Source organism: Acanthopagrus latus, chromosome 5, assembly GCF_904848185.1.
Source record: "Acanthopagrus latus isolate v.2019 chromosome 5, fAcaLat1.1, whole genome shotgun sequence".
Taxonomy (NCBI): domain Eukaryota; kingdom Metazoa; phylum Chordata; class Actinopteri; order Spariformes; family Sparidae; genus Acanthopagrus; species Acanthopagrus latus.
Genome location: NC_051043.1, coordinates 27,296,001 through 27,310,300, shown reverse-complemented (window position 1 = coordinate 27,310,300; position 14,300 = coordinate 27,296,001). Strand labels below are relative to the sequence as shown.

At 40.7% G+C, this 14,300-nt stretch overlaps 1 protein-coding gene across 3 annotated transcripts in view; it reads left to right on the top strand.

Moving 5' to 3' along the window:
• si:ch211-106a19.1 (uncharacterized protein LOC561797 homolog) overlaps positions 1–12,255 on the top strand; it is a 45,499-nt gene extending 33,244 nt beyond the window's left edge. For all 3 annotated transcript variants that reach the window (XM_037097758.1, XM_037097759.1, XM_037097757.1), the window contains exons 5-14: positions 1,045–1,168; positions 2,002–2,068; positions 2,532–2,684; positions 2,788–3,033; positions 3,189–3,309; positions 3,992–4,095; positions 5,970–6,065; positions 6,412–6,596; positions 6,727–6,947; positions 9,207–12,255. In XM_037097758.1, the coding sequence (XP_036953653.1) occupies positions 1,045–1,168; positions 2,002–2,068; positions 2,532–2,684; positions 2,788–3,033; positions 3,189–3,309; positions 3,992–4,095; positions 5,970–6,065; positions 6,412–6,596; positions 6,727–6,947; positions 9,207–9,349 (1,460 nt within the window). In that variant the 3' untranslated portion in view covers positions 9,350–12,255. The remainder of the gene's footprint in view (positions 1–1,044; positions 1,169–2,001; positions 2,069–2,531; positions 2,685–2,787; positions 3,034–3,188; positions 3,310–3,991; positions 4,096–5,969; positions 6,066–6,411; positions 6,597–6,726; positions 6,948–9,206) is intronic.
• The last annotated feature ends 2,045 nt before the right edge of the window (positions 12,256–14,300 follow it).

Sequence of the window (14,300 nt, the reverse complement as noted above, 5' to 3'; positions counted from 1 at the left end):
TGGGAATTACCTTCACGAAGGACTGTCTGTCATGTGGTGTCTTCTGTCAGTCCGTCCATCATTTCTTTGTTTGTTTTTAAACAAATAGACAGGCTGATCAGTTTCCTTTGTTCATTCTCCAACAGGAAGAACTCTGTTGATTGTGGTAGCTTGTACCTTTTCTTCTTCTCCTCTAAATTTCCTGAGCTTTTGTCTCAAAATTAAATGTGTTTGTGTCATAAACAAGGAGAAAGCTAGTGATTTGAGTGACACGGTTGACATACAATTGTTTTTTTAAACTGGAGGATGGGGTTGTATAGGATTTAAGATGCTTTTAGTCGAGTTGTTTTGTTACACTTATCTTTCTCTCATTTCCTGTCATCTGTAATAAGAACTGAAAATACCCCCAAACAACTGTTGTCTTCACTGTACTTAATTATACCTTAACCATAAGGACAGAACATGAGAAAAAGCTCATACCGGGGGCACCACAGTAGCTCAGTTGGTAGAGCGTGCCCCCCATGTACAGAGGCTGCGTCCTCGCTGCAGCGGCCCAGGGTTTCAGTCCAACCTGCCAACCATTGCTGCATGTCGTCCCCCCTCTCTCATCATGTTTCCTAACTACTGTTATAGTTAAGATGGTTATAAAAGAAGAATAATCATAAACCTACAGTAGATTCCGTTCATGTTGGTGTGTGTTTGGTGGCTGAATGTCACAGTAATGAAATCACCTTTCTCTAGTTAATATAAGGATTTGTTCCTCTCTGTTGGAGGCTCCAGTTTACACACATAATGGATCACTGAACATACTGAATATTGAATGTTGGTTACTGAATATTAGAAGCACGCTCTAGGGAGCTTGCATCCTTCGGGCCAGTTAACCAGCAGGAACGTTGCCAATTTTACTAAGCCGATTATTCCCTGATTAAATGCCATTTCTATGTGATTATATGCTGCTCTCTCCTAAAGGCTGTAAAATACAGTCTCGCGAGCCATGTGATGGTCCTGTAAGTTTTGAATGCTGTTTGCATGTACTCACAAATGTAAAACTGTTTGTCCCAACAGAAGGGAGTGAGAGGCTGCACAAAGAAGAGGCGAGTGATGAAGATGAGGATACTGAGTACTTTGATGCCATGGAGGATTCCCCTGCATTCATCACAGTGACTGCCACTGACAACACACAGCACAGGTCAGTCACACACAGCGATCCACCATGTTTTAATTAGTGAAGCAGCCGAACAATTTATAGACAGATTAAACAGGCATAACAGTTTAGTTGAATTTTAATATTTAACTTGTGTGTGTGAGTGTGTAACCACAGTAAACTGGACATGCTCTAATTTGTCATAATAGTGAGTTTGAGTTCGGCTGACAGCTCAACAAGCCTCTGATGATGGCTCATGGTGTGACAACGTAACATACACACACACACACACACACACATCACAGAGTGGTGTGCGCTTCACTCTTGGATTTTGTCAAATGTTTTCTCTCGCTGACTTATACAGATAAAAATAACACAAGACTCTTGGCTTTGCCTGCTTTCCCTCAGCAAAATAAGCCAATTTCTAGTTCTGTTTTTGCTCTCTCAGTACGTTTTATAGCATATTAGTTTGCTATATTGGGGCCAGTCTCTTGCTGGCAGCTCAGCTTGTTTTTCAGAGCTTTTGCTTCCTCACTTTACTTTTAAAAAATGTCCTGAACACCTTTTAGTGTTTTATTCCCCATCATTGTTATGGCTCATCTCTTGCAGCATGTCCCTCAACTCCAGGAACACCATTACGAATAATGGAAACTGTTACACAGCATTCATCTGTAATACCCAGCAATTTGTTTGCTCCCTTCTGTGTATTGTGTTTGTCTTGTGTGTGTGTGTGTGTGTGTGTGTGTGCGTGTGTGTGTGCGTGTGTGTGTGCGTGTGTGTGTGCGTGCGTGCGTGCGTGCGTGCGTGCCAGTGGGAAATGAGAAAGCGTGTTTATATGTTGGGTGCTCATCTTAGAAAACATTTTCATATCTTTCCAGGCGATCTCAGAGTAATTTGAGTGGAGCAAGCGGAGGTCAGCCAAGTGACTGGAACCAGGACGACCATGTAAGTGTCTGCCCTCCTAACAAGTCTGACTAACAGCATTGACATTTGTGGACACTGCTGATTTGTGTAATCTCTGTATAGATTAATTTGTGCCGCTTGGAAGTTCACAGCTCATTGATTTATTTGTATAACCTTTTTCACTCCTGGTTCTACCTGACATTGATCCCGTCCTCACGCACACGGAGCCTTTGTCTGTGTTTCCATCGGTCTCGTTGTCACCCCTGTGGTGCCACAACGTACACAGCTGCCTCTTTCCACTAAATCTTAATTACCAGTCAAACATCTGTTCGTCCATCCACTCAGCTGTCCCTTGTTTCTACTTCTCGTGAACACACATCTGCGACTTTCACTGGCTCTGTCACGCTGTCTCCACTTGGTGATATGCTACCAAGCTGTCCATGAAGTTGAAAATATCTCTCAAACTTGTGTGTATTAAATTTTCTTCCCCTGCACCTAATCCCAGATGTCCCCAGGCTGTAATGATGTGTCAGGGAAGGAGCTGCAGCCCCGCAGACAGAGGAGGACTCGTGTCCCAGACAAGCCCAACTACTCCCTCAATTTGTGGAGCATCATGAAGAACTGCATCGGCAAGGAGCTCTCCAAAATCCCCATGCCTGTAGGTATATGAGGCATGACCCTCCTCCATTTATCTGCATTTATCACACATATATCTGTATGAATCTGTGTGTGTCTGTTCCCTTCTTGATCCTCACCTTCAGGTAAACTTCAACGAGCCTCTGTCGATGCTGCAGCGTCTCACAGAGGACCTTGAGTATCATGAGCTCCTGGACAAAGCAGCGCGCTGTGATTCCTCCCTGGAGCAGATGTGCCTGGTTGCTGCCTTCTCTGTCTCATCCTACTCCACCACGGTCCACCGGACAGCCAAGCCCTTCAACCCCCTCCTGGGTGAGACCTACGAGCTCGATCGCCTGGAGGACTTAGGCTACCGCTCGCTGTGTGAGCAGGTAACGTCACAGCCCAAGGGAGTTTTTCTGTACTTACTGATGTGTGTGCACATGAGCTCAGGTCATGTTCTGCAAACAAGCTTTTAAACATTGGCTGCTTATATAAACACATAACCTGTATTCTTCTTTAACTTAATGTCTGTCTTCCTTCTAAGGTGAGCCATCACCCCCCTGCAGCTGCGCATCACGTGTTTTCCCAGCGAGGCTGGACCCTGTGGCAGGAAATCACCATTGCCAGCAAGTTCCGCGGCAAATACCTCTCCATAATGCCTCTGGGTGAGACATTTCATATGCAGTGGGGAAACAAATAAAAAATGTGTGTAAATAAAGGTTCCATCATGCAAATTCAACAGCCACAACAGGCAGAGTTTAGTTAAGAAAGTCTCCCACTTGAGAATAGTAGATGACTGTGCTGCCTCCGCACAAGCTGAATCCAGAGGAAAGGGTGTGGGAATTAATCAGGATGGTTTTATGACCCCTCTGACATGTACATAAAGTATGGGTATAAAGGGAGCTCTCTATTGCACTGGGACGGCAGAGAGCAGGGGTCTGTTGGCTCAGATAAATGAAAGATTTGATAGATGCAGGTTCAGCCAAGGGATGTGGTGGTATTTATCTGACCCCTTTCCCTTCCTGGCTGCTACGAGGTGCCTTGTAATAGAAAAAGCTCTTAAGTGGAAAGCATTTAGGGTCGAATACATGTCATTAATCTTCCAGGTTTAGGTCACATTGGAAATAGGTAGAGATGTATTGCCTGTGCAGAGGGATTACTGTGTTAAATGACATACTTTCTGCAGCTGCAGGTGGAATTGAGCACATTCACAAACAGGGGTTGAATCAAAAAAGCAAACACACACAACCTAACACATCACCTTTAGGGCTGCAATTGAAGATTGGCAATATACAGTTTGTGATTTTTCTCCTCTCTCATAGTCATTTTTCACTGTCCCCTCCCCAGGTGCCATTCACCTGCAGTTTCACTCCAGCGGGAACCACTACGTTTGGAGAAAGGTCACCTCCACAGTGCACAACATCATCGTAGGCAAGCTGTGGATTGATCAGGTCTGTCTGTGATGATTCAGTCATTGATAGCTCCCAACACCCACGGCCCTGCCTCGACGCCTCTGATCTTCCACAGTAACCTATAGATCTTTTCCCTCCCGTGTTGAAGTAATGTGCGCCACAGACCAGCAGAGCAGAGCAGAGCGGGAGAAGGCAATCAGAGCCAAGTCTTACAGAACATGAATACGGAGCTTACAATCTCAAGGGATTTATCTTTAGCTTTGATCTCTAATAACACCCGAAAATAACAGCCTCTTTTTTTCTGCCAGATGGCCCAGTTAGACGGGGGAGGGGGGCTTCACATCTGCATGTCTGTCGATCGGAGCAGAATTGTTTCTGTTTGTTTAATAGTGTTATTCTTGTTTTTTTTCCCCCTTCTACCTTTTCTGCGTTCTGTGTGTTTGTATGAGGGAGTATTGCAAAATTCATACTCCTACAGCATAGTGAGTTAATTATATTGAATGGTTTACAGATATCCAGTATTTCCTGGATATTTATAGAATTTGCTCAGGTGATGTTTGTGATTAAAGGTACTCTGTGGAGTTCTGGGTACTTCCAGCATTTCACACCATATCATATGTTTTTATCGTGTTTGTCGTGATTAACTTATATAAATCCCTTTTTATTGGCTATATGTGAACGGATTATAACGTACATGACCTGAAAAATGAGACCTTCCCTGTCATTCTTGGTTGCCTATACAAGTCTGTGGATGATTTGGTTAAGTTGTTAACGCTGTTTGACTGGATTTTTTATTTATTTATTTTTTCTGTGAAGGACTTGTGCGACAGTCCAAAGGATGTGACTTAATGCAAGTTCTTGGTTGTCTTTTGTCAGTGCTTCTCTCCACTCTGCTAACAGAGGGCAGCAGTAGCTAACGCTAACTCAGAAATGGAGTCCGCCAACCAAACTAGAGACTGTTTTCCCCTGAGCCTCTTTAATGTGTTGTTTTTGTGAAACGTCCATTGTTAACAATTTACATTGGACTGTTTTTATGATTTTTAAAAGTTACGATACATTGTAGTTTAGCCCTACTAGCAACAGTATCGAACAAAACTGTCTCCACATAAGCTGTTATAGTTATTTTCGCTGTGGGCATTTCAGTTTGAGATACTAGTCCACCTATAGCATCACCACCTCCGCACTGATACAAATTCCATTCTCCAACTTCAGTTTATCCACTAAGAAAAAGTTTCACCGATTTTTACACATTTTCAGTTTTTATTGTTTTTGCTTTCTCTTGCCGCCTCTGTGCATCACTCTGCCACTCTGCTGCCCTCTGGTGCAGAACGAGGTCAGACAAACAACTCCTGACCAAACTCTGGAAACTCCACTGCAACATAAGACAGTGCCATCAGGAGCAACTGAAGCCAGGAAGAGCGATTATATATGACTAAGAGTAGCAGCAAACACATTCTATTTTGTTTGACAGTGTGAAAGTCCTGGATATTTTTATTTTATAGCTGTTAGATGCCTCAAAGCCAAAAACTGTGTGAGACTTAAAAGGTAAATGTTTATCATGTTACCCCGCATTCGTGTGCTGGAAGAACAAACAACACGTCTGCATTTCTCTAAAATCTCTACAAATTCTCTTGTGAAATTAATTGTATGGTCTGACTTGAGTAGATATCTTGTTCATATAGGACTGTATTGCTTATAATAAAAATCATTAAGAAAATAGGTTTCAGAGCCTCTGATCTACTCTAATTAAGTTTTAAATTTGATGTCCTGTCGTGCTGTTTGCTATTTTTATCTCAGGATAATTTCTCGTCCCTGCCGTTAACACAGTGTGATAAATAGCTGTTATATGCCATTATTCTCTTTGTGTGTTTATTGTTCTCACTCTTTGCATTACTGTGTCTGTTTTTCTGCAGTCGGGGGACATTGAGATTGTGAATCACAGGACCAAAGAGACCTGCCAGCTCAAGTTCTCTCCCTACAGTTATTTCTCCAGGGATGTTCCTCGGAAGGTAAATTCTTCCTTTTCACGCTGATATAAGACTCGGGCATGATGTCATACAATCAAGGGAGGTATTTTTTGTGGGTTGCTGCCCCCTGCTGGACCAGTACCAACCCATAAATCAGTTGCCACAGTCGTGTCATATAGCAGCTTGCTGTGTGTTGTCACATTGCATTGGGGTAACCTCCTTTGGAGTCAGTAGCAGTGACCTAAATGTGGGGCACCTCATTGGTTGTGACTGATTTAGGATGAGTTAATGGAAATTTACTGGTGCCCTACTGAGGCTAGATCGCATGCTTCAGTTTCTTTATTTCCTGTAGTATCTGTGCAATACTTTTTGATTCTGCATTTTCCAGGTGACAGGTGTGGTGGCAGACAGTGGGGGCCAGGCTCACTACATCCTCTCTGGAACGTGGGATGATAAAATAGAGAGTGCCAAGATTATTCAGAGCAGCCGAGGTGGGAGTGGATCAGAGGGCAAGCAGAAGACTGTCTATCAGACGTTGTCCCCCAAACTGCTGTGGAAGAAATACCCGCTCCCGTAAGCGCTTGTCTCATCAGCCTCATGAGGCTGAACATCACAATACATGAGTCACTGTAGTTGTTTAGTTTAGTCAATATTGTGATTGCAGAGCACCACAATGTCTTACTCTCGTCAATTTCCTCTTCAGAGAGAATGCTGAGAACATGTACTACTTCTCTGCGCTGGCACTGACCCTGAATGAGCAGGAGGAAGGTGTAGGACTGACTGACAGCCGTCTGAGACCAGACCAGAGGCTGATGGAGGACGGGCGATGGGACGAGGCCAACTCAGAAAAACAGAGGCTGGAGGAAAAACAAAGAGCAGTGCGGAGGAGGAGGGAAGCGGAGGCCACAGACGCTCTGGATGACGGTATGAAATGGAGAACAGGAAGGGTGGTCTCTGAGTGAATGACCACTCAAAGACACACTTTTCTCTGAGAATGGCTCCCGAACCAAGCTGACAGAAGATCATGACTGAATAGTTAAGATGTTAGCAATAATATACATCTATAGCACTATTAAACTTAAAGACTCTAGTGTTACTCTTTTGAAGATGATTGAAAAGAAAACTTTGAAAATGGAATTTATAGTGGATAAAATATTTCCAGAAGCAGCTGGTATTCTACCCTTCAGAACTCAGAGATGCAGTGAAGCCTCACAGATTTAAATATATATACAGTATGCTATTTTTAAACTCAGAGGCAGTTCACAGTTGCATGTCAAGACAGACCTCGATCCAAAGCATTATATTAAGTAGTCGATGTTAAGTTATAAACATGATTCATGTCATTAACATGGATGAGTACTGTAAGTCTCTTGATCTTGAAGATCAAATAGTAATACTTTTTAATGTAAATGCAACAGTTATTGCAGGTCAGACAGCATGGCTTAACACAAAAGAGCTAAGAGGAGCTTTGTTTAATAGAAGCCAGGCAGAACTCAGCGGGAACTTTTCATCCCAGTGTCATTCCTGTGTGTGAGTGTGTTGTGCGTAGGCTAGACTGTATTCGATGTACCCATGACTTGTCTTTCTTTTCCTCCCTCTATTGGTGATCAGAGTGTGATTATGACTCTGGTGAGTGGGGGTTGCCCTGTGCCCCTCTGTTGTGCATCACTCCCACACACACACACACACACACACACACACACACACACCACCCTCTGTGTGTCCTCTGTGTGGTCTGCCTCTGTGTGCATGATAACCCCTCTCATGTCAACTTCTCCAGATAATGACTCAGGAAAAAAAAAAGACTTTTTCCTGCATACATGTGACATTTTCATGTGGAACTGGCCTCAATAATATATTACATGAGAAAATACACACATACACACACACGACGCTACAGTCTGCAAGTATTCTCAGTGCTTTATGGTGAAGCCACATTAGCAAGGGATTCATTTGCACGGCACTGTCATCCTGTCTATTTGGCTGTGGAAGTGGGAGGCAACAGTAAACAAATACGGTTAAATACACGTTATCTTTTTTTTTTATCAATGGAACATTTAACAATATGAGCTGTATTGAGTTTAGACCAGTGGTTCCCAACCTTCTCACCTTCAGGAACCCCTTTTCTACCTTTAAGTAAACTGAGTGACATATTTTATGGATAAATCACATTACAATCAATGCAGAATAACAACATTACAAAATAACTGATGAACTGTAACTGCAGGAGTTTTGTGTAAAATGAATTTTCCTGATATTTGTCTCTCTCTGACAATAATTGATAAATGTAGGCATTATTTGATTTATAAGATATGAATTAGGTTGATATATCTGTTTTAATTTGTTTCTGTATTTATTCACCTTAATATTAATTTCCCTATTTGATTACTTTAGGTTTTTTAAATTCATTTTTCAAATTAATTTATTTACTTATGTGTTTTTTCCTTTCTGTTTTGTAAGACAGTAGATTAATAGATGTATAAGGAAATGCTTAAACAAGGAATTTTTTTTAAAAAAGAGGTAAAACAAATGGAAATGTAAATAAATAGACACAAAGGAAAATAACTACAGAAGCCAATTAAAACAGAAATATCAATTCATGTCACATTTTATAAGCGATGCCTATATTTGTTTTTAGCATTAATTTTTGGTGCCTTTAACGGCATATATCCGTATTTATTGAACCATTTATTTATTTTTGTTTTTGCCAGTTTCAGTCCTCCATACTGCGAAGCGTTGATGAGCACTCGGTTGGGAACCAGTAGTTCAGACTATCACATTTCTACACATGTTGACACATCAGAAAGCTGAATTTTCTCCCTTCGTTGACTCTTTTGTTTCAGTATTGAACAGATGAATTATTCAGTTCAGCGAGTTTCCAAATCTCTGATTATAATCTCGTCCTTCACCATGATCGATCTAAGTTTTCGCAGCGCACTTATTGTGCTAATTTATATTTTATTGACGCTTCTGAGTTCAACTTGTTCATCTTTACATGAGCTCAGTTCACATTTGGAGCCATCCCAAATGCAGTGAACACTGATTGATTGCTTCCCATATATATGCATATATATGAAGGCCAAATTGATTGCTCATTGAATTGCCTGCAAGTGTGGCTTCTCCACAAGAGTGCGATTTAAGTCCAGCCGACTACTAGAGTAACACCTGTGCTTCCTCCTGCAGGGAGAGAATACGAAGGCTACCAGCCGCTGTGGTTTCACCAGAGGAGGGACTCAATCACTGGAGAGACAAACTTTGTGTACAAGGGAGGTTACTGGGAGGCGAAGGACAGACAGGACTGGAGCATGTGTCCCGACATCTTCTAACCCAGGAACTCCACCCGGATCACACCGAACCTCATCGGACAGGGAACTGCTCTAGCTCTGGTCCTGAAGCAAGGGGGGCGTAGCTGGCTTATGAGCACCATGTGGACCTTTGTGAGCACGAGAATGTGTATGTTTCACACACTCTCGGCTTACACTGTACCTCCAAATGTGCACTCTCATTCTGTGAAGCGGCGTTCCCTGAGTAGTCCTCTTTGACACTGAAACAGCAGTGAGGTAATGTGTGGATGTAAGTTGGCGTTGGAGACCACACAATAACAGCACCTGCACGCTCCTAAAATCAGGTGCTCTCTAAATCCTACCCACGATGCACTTTTCTGTGTTCACCCCATTTAAGAGTTTTACTGATTAGACAGAAACCCATATCAGAGCTGCTCGTGATTAATGGACTGACAGCCAATGAGGAGAAAAGTCATAAACGGGCACACGTGGGAAGGTTGCAAGAAAAATGACCTCAACCTCCGTTTTATTCAGCACAACTGAGATTATATTAGCCCTACTCTATAAAACTTAAATTAGTTCCTCTCTCTAGGACTTCAAGTGCTCATTATTTGGCCCTTTTAGTTGCTTATGAAAGAGGCTGAAGCCTGAAAATGGTCTCTGATTTTCTTTATTATCAGTAATGCAGACGCAAAGTGTTTAAAATGGATTTTGATAAAAAAGACATTCTGAAAATGATATGTGTATAAATATTTACAGACAAAATAGGTAAAAAGATTGTTGTAAAATAATCCAATACATGCTTTGCAGAAATGTTATTTAATGCTGCTTATTTTTACAATCACTTTTGAAATTCCCTCTGTTGTATCATTACTTTTATGTTAAATCAGAAAGTCTCAAGACAAATAAGTGGGAGCCAGAAATGTGATTTGATTTGTTCTGACTGGACTCAGAGGCAAAGTCTCTTTATTTAGTAACATGATAAGCAAAATAAAACTAATTTAAAAACACTTGGAACGTGTTAAAAGTGAAACACAAGCAGAGGAGCATCAAACTGTCATTGTGAAAATAAGCCAGATGAAATAACATTTCAAAGTGATGAGCCTTTTTATTTGGTATATTGGATTACTGTACAATTAGGATACATTTTTTATATATTTACTGTATTTTGTCTGTATTTGTTCATATAATAATTTACTGCACAATGTCTTATTTATTATATTTTCAACACTTTACAGTTGATATTTGGTTGGTCAGATCTTGGGCTGCAACTCAGGATACATTTCTGATTATTTTCACCATTAATCGATTGATCGTTAAGTCGCTAAAATTCCAGTTTGTGGGAAGTTGTTCCCTTTGTCCCACCAACAGTCCAAAACTTAAAAACTCTTCATTTACCATCATAAATGATGAAGAGAAGCAGCAAAACGTCACATAAGAATTTGAAACAATTGACTTTTGATTGATTAATGGATTAAATGACTAATAGTTGCAGCTCTAGTCAGAACTCTGTCAGAGGCTGGTTTATCTGAACTGATTAAATATGCAGCAGCGCAGAAATACATTCTGTTCTTTGGGTTTGAGTGTTGGGAGTTTCCCTCTTGATCCATGAACACACAGTCTGTAGTGGTCAGTTAGACTATAATCCACATAGAGTTACGATGACTGCTCATTCATTATATATTTTAGATAAACATTGCCTCAGTGCTTTGATGCATTTGAGTCATCTTAACACGCTTCAGATAACTTCCATTTGTGATTCTGATTAGTAAAATCCTGCAGTAGTCAGTCCTTTTAGTTGTAATACACTAGTGCAGCAGAACAACATCTATATCACTCAAGTAGGAACCTCCGTCAGAGAACTGAATACGCACTTTTCGCTGTGGTTGACCATAGGTGACTGTAATACATATCTCTTTGTTGATGTTGAGAAAACTTCACTCCGTACTTTACCTTGTCCTCTGGTGCTCTCCCATAGCAACACATATCCTTGTTGCCATCGTCCTCAGTGATCATTCAAAGTATTTAAATCAGCATCAAATCACTGAGACATCCAGTAATACCCACCCGGTACAGAACATCCAGGAACATGTTGGTTTCTGCAGTGTGCACTAGCTCCACAGCCTCTATCAGTCACTAGTGTGTAGTTCAGATGTTCCCAGTAGAACCAGTGCAGCGTGGCTCCAGCTGACCGGAGGTTTTAGAAGCAGACAGGGCTGGTTCCTGCAGCACACCTCCGTGCAGTCAGCTCCGGCCACAGCTGCAGCTCCAGGTTCAACACAGCTCACATCTGTAGTCCTTTCATTTAGTGTTTGTAGGCATGCTGATCTGGGATCAGCTCACGAAGGTACCCTCTGTCTTTTGCCTTTGATGGGCTGAACAAGGGAAAGAGTCCCCTGACCTGTGCACTACACGTCTCCGGTGATAAGAGTTTTGAAAACCAGTTAGTATTTTGTTTTGTAATTATTGTTAGGAATGTAGAGTTCAAGGCTGGACGTATTGTATCTACCGTCTGGTCTATTTGTGTGAATATTTTGTGATAAACGAATGATATTGTAAAATGAAGAATAATTATACTAATCTGAGTATTAAGTTATCTGTACAGCATCGGTCAAATCTGAAAAAAAAAAAAAAAGACTGAATACGCCTGAAGGATTTGCTGTTATTATAACTTTTAATCCAGATTGATTCTGCTAAGATGGATGTTAACTCCCTCAATCTGGCTGCAGATTTCTTGTTTTATATTTTAAAAAAACTGTCTTAACACACTGAAAATATTTTTTATAGAGTCCTTGATACTAGCACATTAGTAACTGTGGTTCAGTGATGATTTCATAGATCAACAGCTCCTCCGATGTGCAGGCCATAAAGATGTATAAAATGCACTGGAAAAGACATAAATACACAGACTGAAGGAGGTGTTCAGCTAATAAAATGTAAAAAGTTTATCTGTGAGGTTTTTCATCAGTGAGTTAATGATTTGATAATGAAATTAATGATGATTGATGTTTAGTTTTTGCACAGAAGATGCTTCTTCTACCCACTGACATCACATGTTTTAATGCTTTTTTTGATTTGTGGTTGTCATGAGCACAGTTTGATCAATCACTGAGTCTTTTGTCCAGAATGAGATGCGTAAAGCAGTAATTCACCGTTCTTAGGAACACATTTGCTTTTTGTTGATGAGAAGATTGAAACATCTCTCACGTCTTTATGGCAGATATGAGGCTCAAGTTGCAATGTTTAGTGATTAATCATTAATCGATTGATACCAATTACAATTTGTATTAACTGACAATCAGAGATGGGCACGAATACATCGAATAGTATCTTATAATAAATATTTGCTTATCAGATAAATCAAATTTAAAATACAAAATACTTGCATTAGAAATTGTATTTGATTAAAAAAATACTCACTTGTAGTTTAAACAATACAAATAGATATTTGACAAATAACTGATGTCACATTTTAGTCATTTAGTAGCCTGAGTATGGATCGGATTTTGGTGGTTGGTCCAGTTGTTGGTGGCAGCAGATGGAAGCTTAGTGTTTGCACCGCTTGGCTGGAGAGAGCAGATTGTTAGCTTAGCTTAGCATTAAGACTGGAATCAGAGGGAAACAGCTAGCGTGGCTCTGGTAATATATCCAAATGTTGAATCAACACATTATATCCTGTTTATTTATTTTCAGTCACAGCACAACAACTTGTTCTTTTTAGACTCTGGGCTTTCTACAAATTAGAAATAATCATGTTGATAATACAGATGTTATGGCAGGCCTGTTGGGCCTTGTGGATCTTTTGTTTATCAGTTCATCTGGTCGCCTTTCACTCTTACCTAAGTGTCTTCTTTTTTTTTAAGGTTTTTATAGCTACAGGTACAGACTATCTCCACCTCCCTGTACTTGTGTCGACTGAAATCTATTTGCCAAATGCAAGACAAAACACACAGTAAAGAAACTTAAAGATTAATTTGACTGATGAATTGCTTTTTTCTTTGGTCAAATTTTGAATACATATCACAGTAATATCGTTACTGTGAATTTGTTTTGCTGTGATAATCGGATAGTGAAAATCCAGAGCCAGGATAGCAGTTTCCCCTCCCGCCTTTAAACTAAGCTAAGCTAACCAGCTGCTAGCTCTAGCTTTATATTCACTGTAAAGACAACAAGGTTGTAGTTCAATCTTCTCACTTCACTGTTGGCGCAAGAAATAAGCTTTTCTTTTTTTTTCCTTCCAAAAAGTCAAACAATACCTTGATTTTTTTTCTGATTACTGCTCTGGTTCTCGTCTTGTCCACCTGCCTCACGTGTACAAGCTATTGATAGAGGCTGTGTGCACTTCAAGGTTATCACGTAAAAGGAAGAACCCTGTTGCAGCAAGATGATTCATTTTATCTTGAAAATCGTTGTGACGGAACAGAGAACGCTGATGAACGCTGGTGGTCGGTCTGTGTTTTCCTCTTTCTCAGCGATCGGCTTGAGGTTACTAGAGATTTACCTTAATATGTTGTTTTTGAGATGATTTTATATTTGAGAATAGTTGTTATATTTTGAATGATAGCGGAGAGCTCATCTTATGTTTTAATCAGTGTATTTCCAAATGACGTGACCTCAGTACTTGATGGCAACTCGCCAACTGAAGTTGCCCCGCTGAGGGTGTGTACAGTGTCGTGCCAGCTGCAGCAATAACGCGGGGGGGCGTACAGATGTGTCAGTTCACGGCTGTTGTTGCTTCAAACAGAACAGTTGTCAGCTTCATGCAGAAAGGGAAAAAAAAACAAAAAAAACAACCAAAGTGTACGTGGAGAGTGTACTGTAGAATAAAAGGAACCTCTTCATCTGCCTTCCCGATCTCGGAGGGTTGTAATGTAAACTCCCTCTCATTGTTTCTCTCGTTTCAACTCACTCAACTCTTAATTCAGTGTGATTTTCTGTTAGCTTTCATTTTTATGCTTTTCTTTTCTGATTTCTACCTTCTCATGGGTGCCAT